Here is a 24,516-nt window from a genome sequence, read left to right as displayed (position 1 = left end):
TTGTTCCTCCTCTTTAGTTCTCTCTCACCATGATTATTTTAGACATTGTCCTTTATTGTTGTTGTATTGTCGATGAAGGGTGGCTGTCTTCGAGAGATAAGAGAAAGTATGGATCGAAGCTGGCCTTGTCATTGTTGATGGTGGCTACGGGACAGTGGAGATGGAAAGAGAGGGAGATCGTGAGGGGGCTTTTTTAGTGCTGGATGACTTAATGGATGAAATGGTTTTACCACTAGAGGAGCTCCTGACGCAGTGTTGTTGAGAATAAGAGATTGTTGTCTTAGATTGTCCTGGTGAAGAAGAAACCGAGGTTTCTGGTGGCAAAAGAAAGATTTATGTATGATGGACATAATGACATTGGATATGAGGGAAAACCTATGAGGGTTGGTTAAGGGATGATGGCTATTCAAGTGTTGGTGTAGGACTCAGTGCTATTGTTGGACTAAGAGCTGGAAAGTGAGTTGTGGATGACTTAGGTTGTCGGTAGCTAAAGTAGTGTTTCTGCTATAGAGGGTGTTTGGTCGAGAAAGAGATCACTAGTTAGAAGGGCTAATTTCAACTAATAAATTGGTAAAAAAAAGTTGTTGATTTCGGTGAAAGATGATTTTTCTTTTATTGAAAAGAAGGAGAGAATGGTCATTGTTGTTTAAAGATAAATGAGAGGAAGACTGCAACTATCCTCACAGTGCTAATAGAGGCTGGTGCGGAAAAGATTTGATGTTATTTGTTTTTCTTTAGTGAGGGAATAGATGACCTATGAGAAGCTTGGTCTATGATGTTTTTGTATGGGTTTTTACTTGGAAAATGGTTGAGGGCTAGGTCTGGGTTAAGGCAGGTTGGGGAGGATGATGAGAGAAAAGGCTATGTGGGTTACGAGTTTTGTTATTGTTGTTAGGAAGTTGGTGGAGATAAACCATCCTCAAGAGGTTGTTTCTGTGGTTTTTTCTTGTTTTTGAAATGAATATGTGTTGGCGAGTTTGAGATAGAAAGAAAAGTGTGGGGAAAATAGTTTTTGGCTTTTTTTTGCTAAAACTTTTTTTTTTGTGTGGTACAACCACCTATATATAGGCAAACACAAACTTGTTTTTTTCCTTCTAATTTCTTGGTCCCCAAGCATCTAGAAAAACTTTGGTCCCTTAGTTTTTTTTTTTTTTTTGCACTTTTGGTCTCTTTATCCAAATATTTTTTGTTTTTTATTTCACTTGTAATGCTCCTGCCCTATGACTTAGGTCATACGACTGAGATAATATCATTGAAAGTAAATCAAAACAAGTTATGAAACCCAATCCCCAGTGGGTCAAATATTAAAGGATAAAATTGAAAAAAATAAATAAATAAAGGACGTTAAAAAACCTAAGTCATCACAAGTTAACCAACCAAATCCATAACCCGGGTCATGAAACCAGAATAACCCTATAAAAAGCAAATCAAAACAAATTATGAAGCTCAATCCCTAATAAACTCAATATTTAAGGATGAAAATTGAAAAGAAAACTCTTAGAAAAACCAGAATAACTTTTTTATTGGAACAATGTTATAGTTTTTTTTTCAATTTCATCCTTTAATATTTGGTTCAATGAGAAGTAAGCTTCATTATTTGTTTCAATTTAGTTTTAATGAGGTTATCCCAGTCTCATAACTTGGGTCTTGAGTTTGGCGGATTATTCTGGGTTGACTCGAGTCATTTTTTGTGTCATTTTTTAATTGATTTATTTTTTAATTTTATTTTTTAACATTAAGTTAATTAAGAATTGAGCTTTATAATTTATTTCAATTTGATTTCTATGAGTTATCCTAGTCTCATGACACTGGTTGTGGTTTTAGTTGGTTGACTTGGGTTTTTTAGGATCCTTTTTATTATTATTTTTTAATTTCATCATTTAATATTTGGTTAACTAGGAATTAGGCTTCATAACTTGTTTCAATTTACTTTCAATAAGGTTATCCTAATCTTATGACCTGGATCACGGGTTTGGTTGGTTAACCTAGGTTAACTCAGGTTTTTAGGGTCTTTTTTTTTAATTATATCCTTCATCATTGAGTTCATTGGGAATTCAACTTTATAACTTGTTTCAATTTACTTTCAGTAAGGTTATCATAATCTCATAACCTGATTCATGGGTTTGACGAGTTAATTTGGGTTGACTCGAGTCATTTTTAATGTCATTTTTTAATTGATTTGTTTTTTAATTTTATCCTTCAATACTGGATGGCTAAGAATTAGACTTCATAATTTATTTTTATTTACTTTCTATGAGTTATCCTAATCTCATGACCTACATCACGGGTTTAACAAGTTAACTTAGGTTGATTCAAGTTATTTTTTTGTCATTTTTTTAATTTTATTTCAATTATATCCTTCAACATTGAGTTGATTGAGAATTGTATTTATAATTTATTTCAACTTATGTTTTATGGGGTTTTCATTGTCTCATAACCTGAGTCATGAATTTGACAAGTTAACTCAGGTTGACATAGATCGATCCAATATATTTTCATCTTAATATTTAAACAAAAAATATCTTGAATATTTTTAATCAAACTATGTTTTCAACGGTTGTTTAGGTTGTTTTTGGACTTGCTAAGTCAACTAGGTCACATCAAATTAACCCCCATATAATTTAATTTTTTTTTACTAGAAAACACATTAGCAAAACTAAACACATTTTTAAATTAAAAAAAAAAAAATCTGAACCTTAGCATAACGTTGAACAATAATCTAGTTATTATATGTATGTTTAGGATCAGTTCCAAAAATTAAAAAAAACAAACAAACAAAACAAAACAATACGTTGAGGTCCACTACGGACTGAGCTAATCACTGCGAGCATCAAATAATTAAGAATTTGGCATTTCGATTTTGCATAATCTATTTGATACTTTTGCCAGCTGCCACACGAAGAGAACATCGAGGCCCCAGCACTGCGTTCCCAATTAATGTGCTGTCTATAATTAATAATACAGAGATTAATTAAGCCACTGATCCGGTTGTTAAAGACATCAAATTCGATCTCAAAAAGTTGGATTCATATTCTTCGCAGCAAGTTTTTAAAAAGATCACAAGAAAGGTCCATGGAGGCTGCGATTCTTTAAGCCTCAGGACCATGGGCGATGTTTATGGCATATATAAACATATGATCACTGCTAGTCATGTGCAATATATATATATATATGGTAGTTATGATTCTGATTAATTGATAATTCTGTACTGCATGGTTGTTGTTGACTTTTTATGGATGGTCAATCCAAGCAAGCAAATATGATATTACAAAATAGGATCACAATCACTAATAATTTTAGTACCAAAATTGTTTCGTATGACGCATGGCATGCATGGAATAAATTTAATTTTGGAGGTAATCAGAGGGCTTTGCGTAAGCAACTCATAAGCTGGAATCACCTTTTTCTTCTAAGCATATATGAATAATGTTCATTGTTTAGGTGTTACAGGATTATTTGTTGGGATCCGGTCAAATTTTTCTTGAATATATAAATAATATTTAGATATTGCTGATTTTTTTTTAGTGGGAAAAAAATTTAAACCATGTAGGGGTTGATTTAATGTGATCTGGTTAACTTTACATGTCCAAAAACAACTCGAATGACCTGTAAAAATAGAGATTGATTTTAAAAAAATTCAAGATGAAATCTTTTTATTATTATTAAGATAACAAATTAATGGATTGACTTGGATCAACCTGGGTTAACATATTAATTTCATGAGCTGGGTTATGAGATTATGATTATCAAAACAAATTATAAAGCCTAATTTCCAATCAACCTAATGTTAAAGGATGAAATTGAAAAAAAAATCAATTAAAAAAGGACCAAAAAAACAACTCGAGTTAACTTGTTAAACTCGTGACTCGGGTTATAAGATTGAGATAACCCCATAGAAAGAAAATTGAAACAAATTATGAAGTTCAATTCTCAATTAATTTAATGTTGAAGGATGAAACTAAAAAATAACATAAAAAACGACCTAACTCAATCCGTCAAACCAATTACCTAGTTCATGAGACTAAGATAACCTCATAAAAAAATAAAAAAAATTATCTGGTTTAACTCGAATTAACTTTTCAAATCTGCAACTCTGGTCATGAGACTAAGATAACCCATAAAGAGCAAATCAAAATAAATTATGAAACCCAGTTATTAATCGATCTTGTCAAATCCAATGTTAAACGATAAAATTTTGCAAAAAAATTAATTAGAAAAATAACACAAAAATAAGTCAAGTCAATATGGATTAACTTGTTAAGTACTATTATCGGGTCATGAGGTTTAGACAAAGTTAATATGGATTAACCCGTTAAAGGATGAAATTCGAGGTAAAAGTTAAATAAAAAAAAATCTAGTCAACTGGGTTAACCCGTTAAATCCGTAATTCGTGTTATGAGAAAGAGATAACTCAGTAAAAATAAATCTAATATTAAATGATAATTTAAAAAAAAACATTTATAAAAAAAAAAAACAGTAATTACTATTCATCGCTAGAATACTTTCCCTTAACACCATTCCTTTGTCGTTAAGCCATCCTCGGTAATAAATGATCATCGTGCATGTTCATCCTTAAATTAGCAAAATTACAAGCTAATAACCTAAATTATTTAGCCTACTGCATGCAATGATTATATAATTAATCAGTACGGCAAGGAATATTTATTATGATGTGTTTGAACTTAAAAAGTTGGAATCATTACAACTCAACCTTTAGATCTATAACATTTCAACTCTCTCTCTCTCTCATGCTTGTACTCGTAAGAAATAAAAAAGAAATCTCTCTCTCTCTCTCTCTGAACCTTTAGAATCTTGACTTTCCAAGCGATGAATAATATTATTTTAGCTATTGTGGGCATCGCTGATTAACATGCAAACTCTTCCATGTTTAATGGCCACACAATCTCTTGGGTCCTTTTTACATGGAAGCCCTTAGACATGAACAGAGGATAGGAACCTCTTGACTTAGCGGTAAAAGTGGATTCAAGGCCTGATGAGAAGATATTAGCGCCACTCTTTCTTGCATATGGCTCGTTGATTTCCAAGTATTATCCACTCTTGCTCGCTGTCAGGACAGAGGACTAATTAATGTGGCGATTTGGTGGGGAGGGAGATGATCATGTGCCAATCATAGTGGGCTAGTGGGGGTTATGTTTCTTGGAACTTAGTCTAGGATGATTTAGATGACCTAATTGGTCCCTGCCAGAGAGACTTTGGCAGCCCTCATGTGATACCTTCACTTTATGCATGTGGTTTTGCACCCCTTTTCAATCCTTCCATTTAAACTATCACATCACGACTCCTTCCATTATAATCCCATGTGTTGGATAAATGAATGTTGGGCGTCGCTTGCATAAATTCATTCACTAAATTTAAACGCGGTAGACCCCTCTCATCAAACCAAATTAAGCTCTAATATGTCCGTTTCAACTTTCCTTGCTTGCTTGCTTGCCTTTGCTTAAAAAAGAATGGAGAAAAATTAAAAAAACTTGACTCTAAACGAAGCACACATGAAGATGAATTTTACGGATCCAATATCACATGAAATTGCTTTCAATATGACCTCAGGGAACTTTCCCAACAATCATTAATAAAACTAGTTTGATTACGCGCGCTATTGTGAGGATGAAGTATTTTTTTTTCAGCAAAAAAAAAAGACAGGTGTTAATAGTTTTTTTGCCATCAAGAAAAATTTTAAATTTAAGCTGAAAAGTTTATATATGAGTTTAATAAAATAAATTGAAAATTATATGTGCCAATAAATAATAACAAATATGTTGATTTCAACTAAAAATTGAGTAAGAAAGTTGAGATAAATATGTAATTTTTTAGAGAAAAAAAAGGTTAAATATTTATTTCAGTTTGAAATCAGGTTCCTAAACTTTTAACCAATTTGAATAAATAAAATTATTTTTTTTTTTCAAATTGAGCATTAACTCAATGTCAAAACTTATTTATAACATCACGAAAACCCCATTTAAAGGCAACCAAAATAAAACATCAAACTTAGTTCCAAATCAACATAATATAAAATGATTAAATTAAAAATAAAAAAAGATCGAGCGACAATGAAAAATTAAAGAAAAAGAAAACACAATGGGTAACTATTGCAACCCACCATCCGTTGTGTCTTTCTTGTATGTTGAATTTTTATTTATTTTTTTAATATTTTTTTCATCACGCATTATTTCACGTGTTCATGATATCAAATACCATTTCATGATTTGTCAAGTACTAGTTTTGCAACACCGAACTACAATTGTTAAATGAGATGAAATAGGACTCAAGAAGAAAAGAAAGGACCAAAAGAAAAGGAAGGATGTAAATGAATTTTTTTATTTTTTTTTGAGGTGGTTCTCTGTTTACAATCCAAATACCATTTCATTGTTCATGGAGCATCAATTTGTGAAACCAAACTATAATTTTTAAATGAGAAGCAAAATGAATCAATAAAAAAGAAAAGAAATGAGGATGCAAAAAAAAAAAGGACCCACTAAAAAAAAGGATGTGAATGAAAAAAAATTGGGGTGGTTCATTGTTCATATCTACAATATTTCCACTTCAAGTCTTTTAATTATTTTTGTTAATAGATAAATACTAGTTTATAGGGTCGCACTATACTATAGGTCAGATTAAAAAAAATGAACATAATAAAAAATATCCAGATTTTAGAGAACCATTTAGCATTGTTATTAAACTCGACCTATCAAATCAAGTCTGAAATCTTCCATTCCAACTTCTTGCATAGCCCAAGTTTAAAATTAAATTGTGTGTGAGTTAGCTCAACATGACTGAGTAGACTTAGTAAGTCCAAAGATAACCCAATCGACGGGTTAAAAAATTATGAGGAAGAATTCACCAAAAAATAAAGTTGATAGAAAAAACCTTTTGATTCAACTTTTTGTCTAGCTCGAACTTAAAATTAAATCGAGTGAGAGTTGCTCCAACATGACCTAGATAACCTGGCCAAACTAAAGGAAAAGAGACTAATGGAGGTAATATTTTTATTTAAATATGGTTTAAAAAGTATATCAAAACTCGTACAATTATTTTTTATTTGGTTGGATTTTATTTTCTTAGAGTGATTATAGATTTTTTTTTTTTTTTTTTAGAATTGAAATGGATTTATTGAGGCTCTTAAAATATTCTTAGAGTATTTTTAAGTGAAAAAAAGTTAAAGAATTGAATTTTTCAAGCTTTAAACCTTGAACTCGACGTTGGCTAGAAAATAAATAAGAAGATGATATATCATTTATTAAAACAAACAACACATCATCAATTATATATACAAACATTGAAAAAACAAAAATTCAAGCACTTGAGCCTAATTTTCCACACCCATGCACACCTGGATAATTTTAACAAAAAAAAGAATATTTTTTTATCTGCAATTTATTTATTATTATTTTTATAAATATCTATTTTATTATTATATAATTAAATAACGAATAATTTTTTTAAAATTCTCCTCAATATAACACAGTCAATATCCCCATTAATAACTATACCTAAACAAGCTACAAGTGCATTTCTGCAATTGTATACGACGTTATATTCCTGATTTGAGAAGACAATGCTACACTGGTAGCTAGATGCTATTGATAAATTGTCTATCACTATCATACTCCTATACAATATCTGTGCTAGCTAGCCTAAGGCCCAGCCTAGGTTTACAGAATACTTACAGGCTTTCGCATTCGTCATGTGATGGGGATGATGGGAGAATTGAATCGGTCCCCTTCGTGTTGCTTATAGTCTGTACTCTCATATTAGGGAGAAAGGAAAGGGGATAAGATCTCATTAACTCTCTTGTTAGTATACATGTTTTGGGAAAGCATGGCTGTCCACTACTCTTTCACACCCTTTTCTCCCATTTTGGGAGTGTATTTTATCTCCACATGAACATCCATTCAGTGGGATTTTTACCAAGTGATAAAAGCTGCTTGATTTGATACATATCTAAAACATCTGCAGATCAGACGGATGCAAGAAATATAAGCTTGATTCTTGTATATTCTTCATCATCCTTCTATATATCTCTTGTATGTTTGATGTATATATGTAAATCCTGTGAGAGATGATCACCAAAGCATGGTCTTGGAAGAGAAAATATGGAACAGATTATAATTAATTAAATGAGCTCTCAAGATTTTATTTTTATATATAACTGTGAGTGTTCGGGTCAGCTTATACATGCGCGCTTCGACTAATTAATCTTTCGAGATCCTGAAGTTAATGACTAAATAAGTTTTTAGTAACTTTAAAATTTATGGCACTCAAACTGGTGATCTTTAAAAAATAAATTTAAGATAAACTAATTATGTTGCTATCCCTCGTAATTAAGCCTCAAGATCTTAAGTGGCCGGCGGGAGGAGGTGGGTGCAGTGAGGGAGGATGGTGGGGTTTCAGAAAGAAGCATTGATTAATGACGTTAAGTAGCCACCACTTTCCTATGTGACAACGAATTGGTACATAAATCACGTGACATGCTCCCCTTAGCTTTATTAGGTTTCAATCGTGAATCTAGATTAGTTAGAACTGAAAGCCAAGTGGCACGTGATGCGCATCATCTTCTCAACATTACATTACACACTAGAGTACGGAAAGAGGGTAGGTCTCAAGTCTCAACCTTATCCTATTACCATCTTAAAAACCAAAGATTTTGCTGAAAGTAGGTTTTTCAAGCAAAAGGGAAACCAGGAATTCTCGCAAGTTTTTCCCAACAAGTTGTTGAGGTGGTTTCGCTGTATTTTAAGAGAGAAAAGCACACTGATTAGATCAAAGTCTACCTGGCCATGTCGGCCGAGCTGACCCTGGCTTGGGTCAGGGTGTTAAGAAAATAACTCGAAAGTTAATGGGTTTAATGACCACGGAGAAAAGATCCCTTGACTGTGGCTGGTTAAGTAACTTCGTCCATGGAAATGCGTACATGCCTATAATGATGAATTTGATGGGCGTTATAGAAGTGTGATTTCAAGAAAAGAGAAGAAAAACTACTGAGATTTATTTTCAGGACCACAAATCCTTTACTTGGAAAAAGAGGAGAATAAATATTCGTGTACTAAGGATATCTGATATATCTATATAGCCTTCATCTGCACAACACCTATTTGCAGTTAAATCAGCTTTTGGGTCCATTATCTTTCGTTTCGTTTGCATATATAGTACTCTGCAACAAGCATGCATCATGGCTAGTTATGGGACTCGGCATCAGCTTCTCATACAGTTGTCCTGCAGTATAATCATTAGATGAAGTTGATTTATGCAGAGTATATTAAATTGAGGGAGATCTAGATACGTTCATGTTTTGAGTGAGTAAACCAACAAATCCAAGAGTTCTGATGATCATCAGCAAGATGTCAGCAGGGATAGAAAACTCTATTGATTATCCTAAGAAAGAAAATAGAGAACCAGAATTCAGGATTTGAGGAGCCCATCTCGTTTAATAAGGTTAAGGGTCCTGCAAATGTTTGGGGATTCTGGCTATAAGGTACGGATTCATTCTAGTACTTATCAAAAAACATGCCCTCGTATAGTTTCTACCATGTTGGGGTCCTTGCAGAGTTTGTGTGGTCTCAAATGGGGCTAAGCCTCGATACCAAAAAGCTTTGATAACTTACTGATAAATCCCGACTACAAATAGATCAATAAGATCACCTGCCCAGTCAAAAAACAAAATAAACAAGCCACATGGTATTAACAACCCAACCACTTCATCTAGATTAAACCCTTTAAAACTAGTTAGATTATTAGAACAGATCGGTGAAATAAACTTAATCTATAGGCAATAGCAGGAGTTAACTGCAGATATGATGCATATAAAGGAGGTATTGCAGAATCTCTAAATAGTTCGATAGTTAAATGGTAAAATGCCATCAATAACATCCATTTCTTAGAGAAGGTTATGCTGGAATCTGCTCTGGCAAAATCTGTGAGTTAACTCTCCATTTTACTGATCAGGCCAAGGACAAATGATTAACCAAATGCTAACAAAAAGGGCACTGTTGATCACCAGTAAACCTTACTATTGATTTGCGTAGATTATATTGGATATCAGTGTGTCTCTGTAACGTGAGATAGCAAGGAAGGAAATTGTTGACAGAAGGGGCTCAACGGCATGCTGGCTGGTTTTCCAGTACATAAATCCACTTTGTTACATGCATGTTCCACTTCCTGACAGACTCCAGACCAGAGGGCTCATGTACAGAAAGGTCCACCACCACCACCACCACATTATTTTGTCCACATGAGATGAAAGTGGTAAGAAAATGACCATAGCAGATCTGCCCCACATTCTCAACCTTCCCACTTCACCTTTGTTTATTCATCTATCTATTACAAATAATATCATTAACATTTGTTTTTTAGGTTAGGAGTTCTCTCTCTCTCTCTCTCATCACAACCCAGATTTGACCCACACATTCCACATCCTCTTACGTTAATGAGGTACTAAAGTCTAAAGGGTGGCAGTTGGCACCTGCACTTCTCATTCTCTCCAAGAAGATTTTCACACAAGCCTTTTTTTGCTTATAAAAAAGCTTGCACCCCTCCCACACAGGTTCTAGCTTCTAGCCAGCAGCCATTTTTTCCCTTCTTGGGTCTGCAAGTTTTTCTCTCTAGAGTAAAGAGAGCCAGAAGACAGTATTATTTTGTGCTGGGATAAAACCCAAAAAAATCCCTTCTTGGGTCTGCAAGTTTTTCCTGCCCTGTTTCACTTCATAGTCTAAAGAAGGTGGGGGCTAGTGGGCAACCGTTTGAAGTGTTGGGTCCCTTGCCATTTTCTTTTTGGTTCAGTTTAGGCTTTGGCAGAAATTATTGTCTGCCTTGCTTTCATGCGAACAGAAATAATGAGAGGCTCTTTGTTGCTTTCTTTTTATCTTTAAATCTTGTTTCTTCATTCTCTTCTGCTATTCAATAATTTTCACAACCCTTCAAGAAAAGAAAAACAATTCTAAAAGAACCAGCCTCCAAGTTCTTGGTTCAGAGAGAGAAACAAAAATATTGGTACGCTCTGACCTGTAACCACCTAAAGACCAAGGTAGTAAACATCTGATGAAGCGTCTTAAGTATTCAACGCTGAGTTCTGTAACTCAAGATTCTCTCCGTCTTTCATCTCTTTTATCATAGTTTGAAAGATGAACTGTTGAAGCCATTGAGAGCTTAGAAGGTGAAGAAATGGAAGTCTACAAAGTTTAAGAGGGTTGTCTTTCTTGGGCTGCTCTGTTGAGAGAAGATGTCTGCAAAGTACATGTATAGGTTATCGGATGAAAACCCAGATCTGCAGAAGCATATCGGATGCATGAATGGCATCTTTCAACTGTTTGACCGCAATCATATCCTGGGCGGCAGCCGCCGAGCCACCAGCCAAAACCAAAAGAAGCTTCCATCAGGTACTTTTCATAGTTACAACGCAAATTACCTCCATGTTATTAACAATGTGGATTCTCTGGATTCTCTTGATGTTTTTTGAGCTATTTACTTGTGTAATGTTCAAACTTTGTAATTTAATTTTATAATAAACTCCACGCTTTGTTCAAAATGCTGAAAATTCACATTTACAAGATTATTCTTTGACCGAGCAACCATGAGAATAGGTTTTAAGTGATTCAGAATTCATTATTGTTGCCTGGAAATGCATCCATTACAGAGCCAACCACTTGGATTTTATTCCCTTTCTCTGTCTTGGAATGATTGTGATGCTTCTGCAAAAAGCAACATCTGCCAGGATTCTTTAAATGCGACCATGCATTTGCACCTAGGAACAGTTTCCGTATCCTGTTAGTCCTCACCATGCCTAGACATAGTCATCAATTCAGTGATACGGGTTTTTTCTTAGTTCCGCAAGAAAATTATTAATGCTCATGCGTCATGGCTGAAATATGAATATGAGAAATAGATTTCAAGTTCGAAAGATATATTTACCAGTAACCTTAGACAGCTAAATTATCGATCTTCTACCCAGGTCAAAATGGCAACCATGGGAATGGGATCCAGCCCAAAGGTGCCCCACAAAAGAAGACCACGGTAAGCATTCAATCCTTGTCCATATCCTTTATTTGGAGATACTAGGCAAAACATTGTTAAAGCAGTTGCAAAATCCATTTGCAGGAAAAGAGAGCCAAGGCATTGAAAGAGAAACACAGAACCTCCACTGAATCATCAAGAACCTCGTTTTCATCTTCCTCGTGTTCGTCCAGTATCTCATCCCTTGAATGCAGTAAAGCATCTCAGATGGAACCGTCTTCTTTCAGTCAATCTGTTGCCCCAGAAAACCATGCTCGGAACTCACACACGTACAAACCAAATGCTTCTTTGCAGTCAAGCCAACAATCTCTTGATCTCCGGGATGTTGTTAAAGACTCGATCAACAGAGAACCACGTGGCTTATCAGTCAAAACTGCAACCACAGGAGAAGCCCGGGGCCAAACCTTGAAATACATTGATTCCCCAAGACCATTACATTACCTCAACTCTGTAAATCCCAAAGATCCAGGTCCAAGGGAATCATTTAGAGTTCTTCATAAGCTTCGAGAATCGCCCTACAAATCCAGTGAAGGGAAGAGTAATTTCTTAACAGGTGGACTTAAGGATGCCCGCAGGTTTTCTTATGATGGATGGGAATCAAGAGACACTTTGAAATCTACTATTAAGCTCAAGGAGCTCCCAAGGCTGTCATTGGACAGCAGAGCAGGCTCTGTAAGGGGTTCCAACCCTGAAATGAAATCAAATTTTCTTTCAAGGGATTTGGGGAGGGATGATCTGAACTCCAACAGTTTCCTAAACAACCAACAGGATCCAGGAAGCAATAAACGACCGTCTAGTGTAGTGGCCAAGTTGATGGGCCTAGAAGCTCTGCCAGATCCCATGTCAACCAGTGGGAACCAAACAACGCAGATTAAAACCCACCTAGATGAAGAAAACAAGTTCCTGGGGTCATCGAGAACAACTGATTTGGACAAACAAAATCGAATTTCTGGCTCCCCAAGAAATCTGCACAAGGAACCCACCTCACCCAGCCAGAGAAATGCTGCCTCAGACAAGAAGCTCACTGCATCCTTAAAGTTTCCAATAGAGCCAGCTCCATGGAGGCAGCCAGATGGAAGCAGAGGTTCTCAAGCACCAGCTCAGAAGAATCGGGTAACTCTAACTAAAGTCCCCAGCTCCTCTCTTTCTGTTTATGGTGAAATAGAGAAAAGGTTGGCACAACTTGAGTTCCAAAAGTCTGGAAAGGATCTTAGAGCTCTTAAGCAAATACTTGAAGCAATGCAGAAGACGAAGGAGATATTAGAGACCAGAAAAGAAGATTCAAGTTTTGAAACTCGGAGAAGCATTATTAGCAGTCTTGATCAGGGCTCAAAGTTGGCAAATCTGCGAGACCTACAGAGCAACAGCCCCATTTCTGTCTCTACAAAGGGGACCACTTCACCAAAGAGCTTTAAATCTTCAATTGTGATCATGAAACCAGCTAAACTCATTGGAAAAACCATTAATTCTGTTTCTGCAATAAACGCAACAGATAGTTCATCAGGTATTCACAGGCTCCGGGTTGCTACCCCTGAAGATGGCAGAAAGGAATCAGTTGACAAGCAAGCTGCTAAAGATGTATCTCCCAGAATCAAGAATCTTACAGACCATTCCAATAAACCTCTTCATCGAAATCCCATGGATAAAAATGCTGGTTCTAGATCAATAAGATTGGCACAACCTTCAAAGGAGATTCGGTCCACAACTAGAGAGGCCACCAACTCAGGTAAGAGGTCAGAAACCATGAACCTAAGACAGCAACAGAAGAAACTGGGGTTTGAGAAGCAATCTCGTCCAGCAACAGCATCATTGGAATCAAACAGGAGAAGAAGGCAGCCAAGTAAACAGCCAACAGACTCATGTTCTCCACATCAAAAACCCAGAGCAAAATCCCTCGACTTGCAGCCAAGTGATTATGAATTGAGTGATATTAGTGATTTAAGAGATTCAAGTCACCACAGTGATGCTGTTTCTCTGCAATCTGAGAGCAACATTGGCTTGGCCTCACAGTATGATGATGAAGTCTCAAGCAATGACAGATCTAACAAGATCAATAAGACTTTTATCCAGCAAGCACACTTGAGACAAAGGGTATGTGCCTTTTTCCTCTTAGTTCATCCATATATAACTTTTACCACATGTCTGACAGCTTCGTTGTCTCATTCAGAACCTGGTCGAAAGGTCAATCAAGGGCACATCAATTCCAGAACCAAGACCAGCTTCTTCAGAACAACCAAGTCCTGTTTCTGTTCTTGATGCTGCATTCTATGGTGATGAATTGCCATCTCCCATTAAGAAAATATCAATTGCCTTTAAAGGTGAGAATTGTGTACTTAGATTCAGGCTTCATTGTTTGAAAGTAGAATAGGTCTGCTCTTAGTTTCAGATCACCATTAAGCAGATAAAACAAAATGATTCACTTAATGAGAGAAGAGGTGATTAGAATGACAATGGTGATTGACACAACTATTGATCATCCATATTTGCGCAGAACATGAAATACAGAAACTAGAAGATAAAACACAGTAAAGAACATGCAGAGAGATCATATTTACAAATTTGAAATCATTTGCATGCATGTTTGTGTGCAATTTGACACACACACAGATGTATGTATATATGAGAATGACTGCATACTTTCAGAGTGTCTGCATAGTTTCTTTATGATTACTCATTCAGTTTTCTCACTACAGATGATGAGGCTCTAAAGTCTGATGGGGTGGAGTGGATTCCTATAGATGAAGACTACTCATTTAACAGCATGAACTCGGGTCTCCACTCAATGATCAATCAGAAGAATGTGCAGAACCTCAAGCCCTTAATTCAGAATCTGAAAGAGATGTTATCAACTCACAAGGAATACATCACTGATGAAACGACACCTTTCTACAACCACGCAAATCCAGACCATGAATACATTTCACAAATATATTTAGCATCAGGTCTCCATAAAGACTTTGAATCTGGTTTAAGAACCATTAACCTCCATCCAACAGGCACCCCTATCAACCCTGATATATTCCATGCCCTAGAACAAGCCAAAGCAAGCTCAGGGCACTTCAATGATGATCACAATGGTAAAAGGATATCCCTGTCAGAAACTCATGCCAAAATCCAAAGGAAACTTCTGTTCGATGTTGTGAATGAAATATTAGTCCACAAATTGCTATCAGAAAATTCTTCCAAACAGCGGCTCTCGTCAAAAATGCTAGCTGGGAAAGGACAAAAAAGACAGCAACTACTGGGAGATTTGTGCTCAGAGATAGATAGGCTGCAATGTCTGCATTATCTTTTAGACGATGAGGATGACAATTCAAGAAGCATCCAATGGGAGGATTTGATGCGTGAATCAATTCACTGGACCGCTTGCCATGATGAAATTCAAGGAATAGTTCTGGCTGTAGAGCGTTTGATCTTCAAAGACTTAATAACTGAGGTCATAAACAGTGAGATGATTGGTCGACAAGGAAGGTTAGCTGGGCATCACAGGCAACTGTTTCCAAAATAATATTTTTTTGGCATAACTGTTTCGACATCGTATGTTAGTAGTCCCTCCCACTGGTGTTAAATTTGTGGGTCTAGCTTACTTTTCAAGTGAAATCAAAATAATTCATCAAGTATAAATTAACTTTACGCTAGCATGTAAATCTTTAAAAGAAGCTTCACATATATATAAATTACAGTCACTGTATATGCAAGTATCCATACCCGTTTGAGTGTTACACCCAGCTATTCTCTATTAATTCAACATAGCACATAATGCTATTTTCCATGAACGAATATGATGATTGGAGCCAACTAGTTGCATATATTTTCAGTAAAAAAACCACATATACAGACACACATGCACACAAAATTGCTTCTACAATTACTTTCGTTGGTATATCAGACCACCAAAAAATATGTCTGCAAATGCAAGTACAGCAATAACTGAATCACTAAATTTAAGCTGCTGATTGCACAATGTTAAACTCATATGCTGGCTAATCTGATAATTTTATAGAACACATGAGTCCTAATACCTGCCTAACTTCTAGCTTCTAAGATAGGAAGTCTTCTTTGACAAGATACCTTGGAAATGATTGTTATAGTATAGTTCATTTTGAATTTACTTAACGGAGCCAAACTTATTAAGCACATGCATCCTAAAGAGCTTTTTTTTCCAAAGACATACATTAAAATGGTTGCAAACAAATGCTGTGTGGTCTTTTTTTCTTGGAACAAGTTGCGAAACAAGTGCTCAGTTGGGAAATTCGGAAATTCAAAAGTAGCAATAATCACAAAATCGAAAAACACATGTAGAATATGACATATAAGAAGAATAAGCTGTTGATATACAGCACAGAGATGACATTCAAGTTGGTTTTGACTGCTCAACCAATGAATATTGAAGGGCTTGGATCAGCAGGTTAAATTACAAGTTACCCATCAAAATGTCATAATTTCCAACATCATTGCAAGGTTCCCAGCAATGCTCTCTTACATCTTAAATTTTCAGACTGACAATCTGGCAACACTGATTCATAGCAGAACCAGATGATTTCTGAATCTAAAACCCATCATTCAGCAAGAACGCACATGCAATTACAACATATTCAGTAACTTAAATGAGCGATAGAAATTTATCAATAATTTCAATATATGATAGTTTTGAATTCCTAAAATAGTTTGTTCTTTCTAGCAATTAGCTTGTTAATTTCATTACAGTTTTGCTTATTGACTACCCGTGCATCTTCAGTTTAATAAGGAAAGGAAACAAAAACAAAGAACTATCATCAAATTCATATAGCTTCAGAGGGAGGGAGGGAGAATCACAGCATAAGGCAATACAAATAACAATCCAGAACGACAGAGTCCCAGCATAAGTCAATAGAAATACTAGCCTAGCACTACTGAGATATCTCAATATCACTGAAGAGAGACAACTTGTGGCTGATTCTACTGATCATGGTCATAAAAGTAGGCGATATATATATAGCACATCAAGCAGTAAGTTATCAGTGAATGCAGCAATGAACTCAAAACAAGCTATGCTAAAATAGTTGAGGGGAACCGATGAGCCCAAAACACCATGATGTTAATGTTTCAACTGCAAATCCAAAAGCAAAGGAACATAAACACCAATCTAATAATACTGTCCAAGAAACTCTGGAACATTCATTAGTAGATGACAAGACTATAATCTGCCTAATTTGCAAAAGAGACCGTATTGTTTATATGTGTGTATAATATTGGATGGGTGAACACATGTTTATGATTTATGATCAAAGACAACATGACAACAATAAAGAACAGAGTGGAGAAGGCAGCACAAGTAAAACATATGACCTGAAAATCACCTAGAACAAGACAAGGGTTTGACTTATCAGAGACATAAAAATTCCAGAGAATAAAACCGAAAACAAAGAGACAGTTCATTTAGAATTCAGTGCAATCCCCATATCGCACCCCATAGCCAGAGAGGCTTGACCCTATCTCCAGGTTGCTAGAAGGGAAACATTATCAAAACAATATCAAGAAGCCCAAGAAGACGACATCATCAAACAAAGAAAAGAAAAATCCATACGTGAGAACCTGGAATTCACCCATTCCATACAGGACATTACGGAATAAAAAAAATTGGCAATAGTTTTGTTGATTTTGTCCTGTTTCCACGGTCCTTGTGAGACAGATTCTCTCCTGAAAAACTGTGTGTGAGAGAGAGAGTAATATCATGACCAACTTTCTGTGTTATAGGAGGAAAAAAAATTTATAACAGGGAACAAGCTCTTGGTGTGAAGAAAAGAACCATATACAAAGAAAGAAGATCATTCACTAATATGTACCTGGCCCCACACCATCTAGTAGCTAAATGTTCTTGTACTTGGAATTTCAACAGAACATATAGCACACTTTTTGAAAACAAGAAGGCATGCAGCAAGCAACTATGTGCCATAGAACATTGATCATAGTTTTATTTGTTCTTATTTTCCTAAAGAAACAAGCAGGTAACACCATACGGTTAAATCGGCAAATGTAAGTAGAAAACAGATTCATTCTTTCCACACTGAGCATAGCACCTTATAAACAAAAGCCACCTGTATAAAGCATTTATTAAGATGATTCAAGTCCAAGTAGTTTTAATTCCAATGTGTTACAATATCAGGATGAATTATGTTTTCTGTTTCTTTAGGTTGATAGTTATTCAGATTAAGAGGGGACGATTATCAAGCTTGACACCTTCAAATCAAATTATGCATGAATTTATTGACTTGACGTTCCACAAAACACACCTGCAGTGTCTGGTAATGTCTTAAAATTGCGGAGATTCTAGTAAGTACCTCTTCCATCCCAATTTTTACCCATTTTTTGGGATGTCCCAAACATTGGTTCCCTTTGTATTTCAAAACAAATCTTAGCAATTAACAATAATGCCCTCAATATGAGTGCTCAAAAACATTGCTCTCGATGAGAGTGGAGAAAGGAAGACAGCAAAGTCATTATTGGAATTATATGGCAGTTTACACCTTACACCATGAATGCACCATGAATGTGAACCTGGCTGCCAAAAGAGCAAGAAACTATGATAAAGTATTTAATGCTACAATGGGTTTCAAAAGAAGTTGCTTTCCAAATTTCAGTTAGTTGCAGTTATGTATACATATAATTTTTCATTTGTATGATCGAGCATTTTGTTCTTATGTTGAGAAAGAAATTACCCACTAGCCAGAAGTAGCAGAATCTAAGCATCAATTCAGTATAGAAAAGGAAAAAGAAAAAAAGGGGAGAAACAGTTTTTCAACTAAAAAGAATCAATTACTAACAACTGCATATGATGACAAACTGGCATTCACATACCTCTAAAACTTGCTTAAGTGAGAACAGTTCTCTATTGTAGATTGTAATTCCCAATCTTTAGAACCATATGACGTAACCATATGTCAATGATCTTACCTACTCTGGAACCAGCTTCTGTTGCCAGTTTCCTAAACAAGTGTACAATTTCTAATAAAACCTAATTTACAACTCACCCAGTTCACTTGGGTTTTCCATAGATTGCTTTAGAATTTTCTCAGCTCTCCTTTTCTTATCATCATTCTCACTATCCTTCCCAAACCACTTGCTGATCTTCTCAATGCCAATTTTCTGAGGGCTCAAATCTGGTGCTCCAGCCAAGGAATTCTTTCCAACCTGAATCTTAAATTGCACAGCAGGTCTTTGATTCAAAAGCACCTTCTTCTGTCCCTCCTCAGAATCGCAGAACCTACTCTTCATTGCTTCAATGGCAGGAGCAAATGTCTCCAGTACTGATATATGGTTATCCATTATACGGTTTTGCTCAACTGGATATCTCACAGCAGCTTCGTCAGAAAGCCTAGCTGGAGGAACAAGGTGGGACACTTCCTTCTCTCCAAATTGCAAAGGAGCAGCAAGAAACGGGTTACTCTCAGTCCCTTGTGTTGCTCTAGCACTGTTACCAAATGTAACAGAGGAAGGTCCTCCAGAACCATTGCAAGTAAAATGTTGTGGCAAATTCATGGAAGACATATCCATCTTCAGGTGATGCCTTGCAGGCTCAATCTTATCAGCATTAAAAACAGCATCTCCTTCATTCCCAGCAGGCAACTGAACATGAGTCTGGGGATCAGGAAAAGCAGGTAACCAAGCCGGGATATGCTCCGCAGGAGACTCCTCGCAAATCTGGAAAAAACTTGGCACGGGCTTCCTTTCTCTAGCAACTGGGAAAGGAGGAATAGAATAAACAAATGGGATATCCTCTGCATCGCCAATATACTGAACAATCTCCCTAACAATACCCGAACTAGCAAGACAATGATCAACATTGGAAGCACCAGCAAACCCCTGCGACAAACCCAACTCTTCCATTCCTTGAATAACGTCAAAAACATTACCCTCTGTCCTACCAGCTAAATTAGCATAGAACTGAGCAGTCTTTCCTAAATTCCGTATATACCAAGTAGTAACATCAGATAATTTCTCAAGTGCGGACTGCTGAAAGGACTGAAACCCCACAGTCTCACACATTTGCGCTACAGCAATCTTCGCAATCGCTCGAGTAAATTCATCTCCACTAACACGCGACTTTCTCTTACCACTATCCCCTGCTTTGTCATGCAATCTTCCACTCTCCCCACCTCCATGGCTCATATTCAATACCTCATATCACTTCACATTAGATATTAACACTCAATAGCACCATCCATCCTCGCCCATTTATCATCCATTTCATTTCTCATTCCCCCCTTTATCAGCTGAAAAATAAATCAACATTTCAAAACACACACGATATTTTTCAAAAAAAAATAATAATAATAAGGAACTAATTAAGTAAGCAAGGACGGAAAGTTCAATTTTCTCTCATTTTCTTAGCAACCAAACAGAGACAGTGGTACACTGAAGGAAACCCTAGAGAAAGATGTAAAGGAAATCGCAGAAAAAGCGAAGGAGCAGAGTTGGAATAAATGATGAAGTGAGTGATTACCGTTGAATTCTAGGGTTTGGAGCGAGACATACTTGAAGCGTCAAAGAAGACACGGAATGAAATGAGTGGACAAACTGAAATCGATCGATCTATGGAAGCCCTGGGCAGCGAGGAGGAAGGTTTTATGCTAGGATTGGATTTAGGGTTTTGAAGCTTGGGACTTTTTTTATTTTTATTTTTAAAAACCCTGGTTAAACCTCTTCGATTTGGATTTGAATCGGAGGAGAGGGAGAGGGAGAGACAAAGAGCCAGGAGAGAGAGAGAGAGAGAGAGAGAGAGACGGTGCGGTGCTGTGAAATACTGTAGTGAGAAAATTAAATGTTTTATAGAAGAAAATGATTATTTTGTTTTAATTATTATTGTTTTAAATTAAAAGAAAAAAAAAAGGAGAGAGAGCTGATTTCTTGTTGACAGCTGTCCTCCATATTAGAAATTTGGTCAAACTAAATAAAACTATTAAATATTGATCCCGCGTCTTTTTTTAAAAGAGAGAATGTAATTTGTGGAGCTTGAACTTTGAAACTCCACCTTCTAAAATTATGCGATTCCTGTGTTGTCATTTGTTGTTCATGCTTTATATGTTCCAAAATATATTTGTATTATAACAAAATGATCCAATGGTCAAACCAAACCCGTCACTTGAATTATCAACTCAATAATCAATTGAGTTGTTGGTTGCACTAGGTTTAGAGTTTATTAGGTATTATGATAGTATTTGTTTTTTAAAATATTTTTCATTTAGAAATACATCGAAATAATATTTTTTTATTTTTTAAATTTTATTTTTAATATTAGCACATCTAAACGATATAAAACATTAAAAAAATAACTTGAAATAAAGAAAAAATAAAAAATTTTATTTAAAAAAAATCCTTTTAAAATACAAAAATAAACAAATTCTTAATTACAATACAATGAGATACGAAGAAACTATCTTACATGCTTGGTGCCTATTTGTGTCAAATGATTTCATTTGATGAGGAGACCTTTAAATTTTATAAAAAAAACATACCTGAGCTGAAGTTGATTTTTGGATTCGGGTTTATTTTGGTTTTTGAGTCAGGTTTTTAGGTTTTTTAAGGCCATAAATAGATTTATCATGATTTTTACGGTATTTTATAGGTGTTTCAGGTAAAAAAATGGGTTGAAAAACAGGTTTTTGAGTAAAAAAAACTTAAGTCATGATTTTACAACCATCACAGTGTTCGGAATCTGAGCAAATTAGATGACGCGTTGTGTGATTTTTTTTCAAAACAATTTAGGGTCAATTGCAAACAAAAAACGATTAAGGCCTCAATCACGCAGGCCTGCTATTTTTTTTTAATCTTTTGTTTTTAAATTGTTTTTATATTTTTACATATTTATATTTTGTTTGTATTTTGTGATTATTTCTAATCACACAAAAACTAGTAAAAATGAACAAAACAACAAAAATAATTAAAATTAACTAAATTTACTGAAAAGATACATTTTCCTTGGAATTTTTTTTTTATTAAAAATATATAAGAATAGAAAGTAAAAAACTAGGTTCCGACAACAGCATATATATATATATATATATATATATATATATATATATATATATATATATATATATATATATATATATATATATATATATTAGTAATTGAAAGAGAATTTACACTAACAATTAATTTTTTTCTACAAAATTAATTAAATTATTACATTTATGATGAAAATCCATTTCTATTGCTATATAATTTAATTTTTTTTTTTTTTTGAAGAGCACCCTCTTTCGTTTGATCAAATATAATCATGTGCATATATCAATCTTTCAACTTCTCATTTTAGTTTTCAGTTATTATTAACAATTTGTTTCAGATTACTAAGCTAATTTAACTTTCATTGCATCTACTGCCTAGCATCTACTGCGTAGCATGAGTAATTTGCAAGTAACTGCTATACCGCGAGTGATTATAATTTGTGCATACAATCAATGTAATTTTTTTCTTTTCAAAACTATGTTTCTAACTTATTTTAAGAGTTTCTTGATTCTGTTAACTTTAAACACATTACAGTTTGTTAAAGAATCATCTCAAATCTGAATTTAAAAACTATTAGATTGAGATGATTTTTTAACATGATATCAAATCCTTTTTATTTAAGTAATCACGAGTTCGAATCTTACTACACTCATTGTATTTAATAAAAATTAAGTATAAAGTAATGTGAATTTATATAAATTTCAAGTTCAAAGGACTTTCATTTTAAAAAAAATATATATTAAAAAATTATATAAATCATATCTCAAAACTTCATCTAAAAAATGTAAGTTTTTAAATTAAAATAGTTGTTTGACACAATTCACTTTTAAGTGTAGAAAATATTTTTAATTTCTTAGTTTGTAAATTATGTAATATCTAATGGTAGATAGAGCTCACGGTGTGTGATACTAATTTTATTCATTTCTATTTGTAGAAGCATAAATTTTGGCTAATTATAAATTTTTGAGAAATCGACTAAAGACTTGAGTAAACAAATTTCAATGAAAGGTATGACCTTTTCAAAGGAACCTGTGGTTTGGCTTGGACTTCAGGAACGAAATTGCGTGATGCAGAGCCTGAAACCTGGAGATTGTTGATACAGGTTTGTTCTTAATTACTTACGTTAGATAATAATATAAATCATATCTTGAAATTTTATTTAACCGTTTAAGTTTTAGATTGAGATGGTTTTTTAATATGGTATCAGAGTATTGATAATCAAGCGATCATGAATTCGAATCTTACCATTCTCATTTATTTGATAAAAATTAAGTACAAGCTAATGTGGATCTGTGCAAATTTCAAGCCCAAAGGTAATGACCAAGCGGTCATTACCATTCTCATGGTTTTTTAACATGGTATCAGAGTCTTGATGACCAAGCGGTTATAAGTTCGAATCTCACCATTCTCATTTATTTGATAAAAATTAAGCACAAGGTAATATGAATATGTGCAAGTTTCAAGATTAAAGGGCTTTTACTTGAGAGGATGTGTTAGAGAATAATATAAATCATATCTTAAGACGATTCTTTAACAATTAACAACAATTTTTTATTTACTGACTTCGATATTGTCATTAAAATTATTAAGCCATGCCAGCCGGAAAAAAAACGGATGACAACCCCTACACATTACCATGATAAGTTGGTTGATCTTTCTTGGCAAAGATAGAGTAATGGGAATGCAGCTGAAAGTGCAAAAGGACAAGGCAACGCGATGGGCAAGAGAAGGAACATCCTTTTACCAATTTGCATGTTGATCATGAAGCGACTGCTACTTTTGTAAAGAATGAACCTTCTGCAGAGAGTATTGGAAAAATTTCGGTGCACTTCATGAAAGTAATGATGCAACCTCAAGAGAAAGGTTCTTGAAAAACTATGCGATTGTTGATATTCTTGAAACTGTTAAATTATTAATGCATTTAAAGAAGATTCCAGAGATAAATTTTAAAAAAATACTACAAATCAAATTCAAATAATCACCATAACAAACACCACATATCTATTATAAATTATAAGAATCTAAAATCCCTTGAAAAAACATTATATTTCTACATTGAAAAATATTATTCAGTGTAATGATGATTTCATTTCTTTAACAAAAAATCTTAACAATGACTTTTAAAAGCATTGAAGTCTTTCCATATGGTTTATTTGTTATTATTAAATTGATCAAAGATAAAAAGTTTTTTGCACAGTGAAACAATAAAAAAAATCATTGGAAGTAAAAAATTTAAAACTAGCATCAAGGGGTATTTTTGTATTTTCACAATGGGTTTTTTTTGTTATTATAATGTCAGCTGAGGGTAATTTGATATTTGACCAAATATAAAAATACTAAACAATTAAAATGTATAGTGAAGTGAGCAAAATGCTTTTAAAATAAAAAAAAATTAAATTGAAGTTAAGATTGTTTTGGTCTTTTTCACAATGGTTAGCTTAGGGACAATTTAATATTTGGCTAAATAGAAAAAAAAAAGATGGGCACACGTGTATTATACTTGAA

The 24,516-nt window shown here is 34.5% G+C and overlaps 2 protein-coding genes across 2 annotated transcripts; one reads left to right on the top strand and one right to left on the bottom strand.

Moving 5' to 3' along the window:
- Nucleotides 1-9,946: 9,946 nt before the first annotated feature.
- On the top strand, nucleotides 9,947-15,715 carry LOC7484578 (protein LONGIFOLIA 1). Its single transcript, XM_024588529.2, has 5 exons — nucleotides 9,947-11,390; nucleotides 11,963-12,024; nucleotides 12,109-14,115; nucleotides 14,192-14,342; nucleotides 14,718-15,715. The coding sequence occupies exons 1-5, from the start codon at nucleotides 11,234-11,236 to the stop codon at nucleotides 15,530-15,532; spliced, it is 3,192 nt and encodes a 1,063-aa protein (XP_024444297.1). The 5' UTR covers nucleotides 9,947-11,233; the 3' UTR covers nucleotides 15,533-15,715.
- Nucleotides 15,716-18,797: 3,082 nt separating this feature from the next.
- On the bottom strand, nucleotides 18,798-20,813 carry LOC7484577 (transcription initiation factor TFIID subunit 8). Its single transcript, XM_006373305.3, has 2 exons — nucleotides 20,507-20,813; nucleotides 18,798-20,276 (listed from the first exon to the last, which is right to left on the bottom strand). Exon 2 carries the CDS (start codon nucleotides 20,170-20,172, stop codon nucleotides 19,024-19,026), a length of 1,149 nt encoding a protein of 382 aa, XP_006373367.1. The 5' UTR covers nucleotides 20,173-20,276; nucleotides 20,507-20,813; the 3' UTR covers nucleotides 18,798-19,023.
- Nucleotides 20,814-24,516: the final 3,703 nt, after the last annotated feature.

The sequence above is a fragment of the Populus trichocarpa genome, chromosome 17 (assembly GCF_000002775.5).
Source record: "Populus trichocarpa isolate Nisqually-1 chromosome 17, P.trichocarpa_v4.1, whole genome shotgun sequence".
Classification (NCBI taxonomy): domain Eukaryota; kingdom Viridiplantae; phylum Streptophyta; class Magnoliopsida; order Malpighiales; family Salicaceae; genus Populus; species Populus trichocarpa.
The sequence above is the reverse complement of the archived record's forward strand: the minus strand, read 5'-3'. Positions and strand labels throughout refer to the sequence as shown.

Bases quoted from the DNA above. Each gene is read 5' to 3' on its own strand.
- LOC7484578 (XM_024588529.2), top strand. From the start codon at position 11,234: ATGTCTGCAAAGTACATGTATAGGTTATCGGATGAAAACCCAGATCTG. The intron at 11,391-11,962 runs GTACTTTTCATA...TCTTCTACCCAG, and splicing joins CCAAAAGAAGCTTCCATCAG to GTCAAAATGGCAACCATGGG. The intron at 14,116-14,191 runs GTATGTGCCTTT...TGTCTCATTCAG, and splicing joins AAGCACACTTGAGACAAAGG to AACCTGGTCGAAAGGTCAAT.
- LOC7484577 (XM_006373305.3), bottom strand. From the start codon at position 20,172: ATGAGCCATGGAGGTGGGGAGAGTGGAAGATTGCATGACAAAGCAGGG.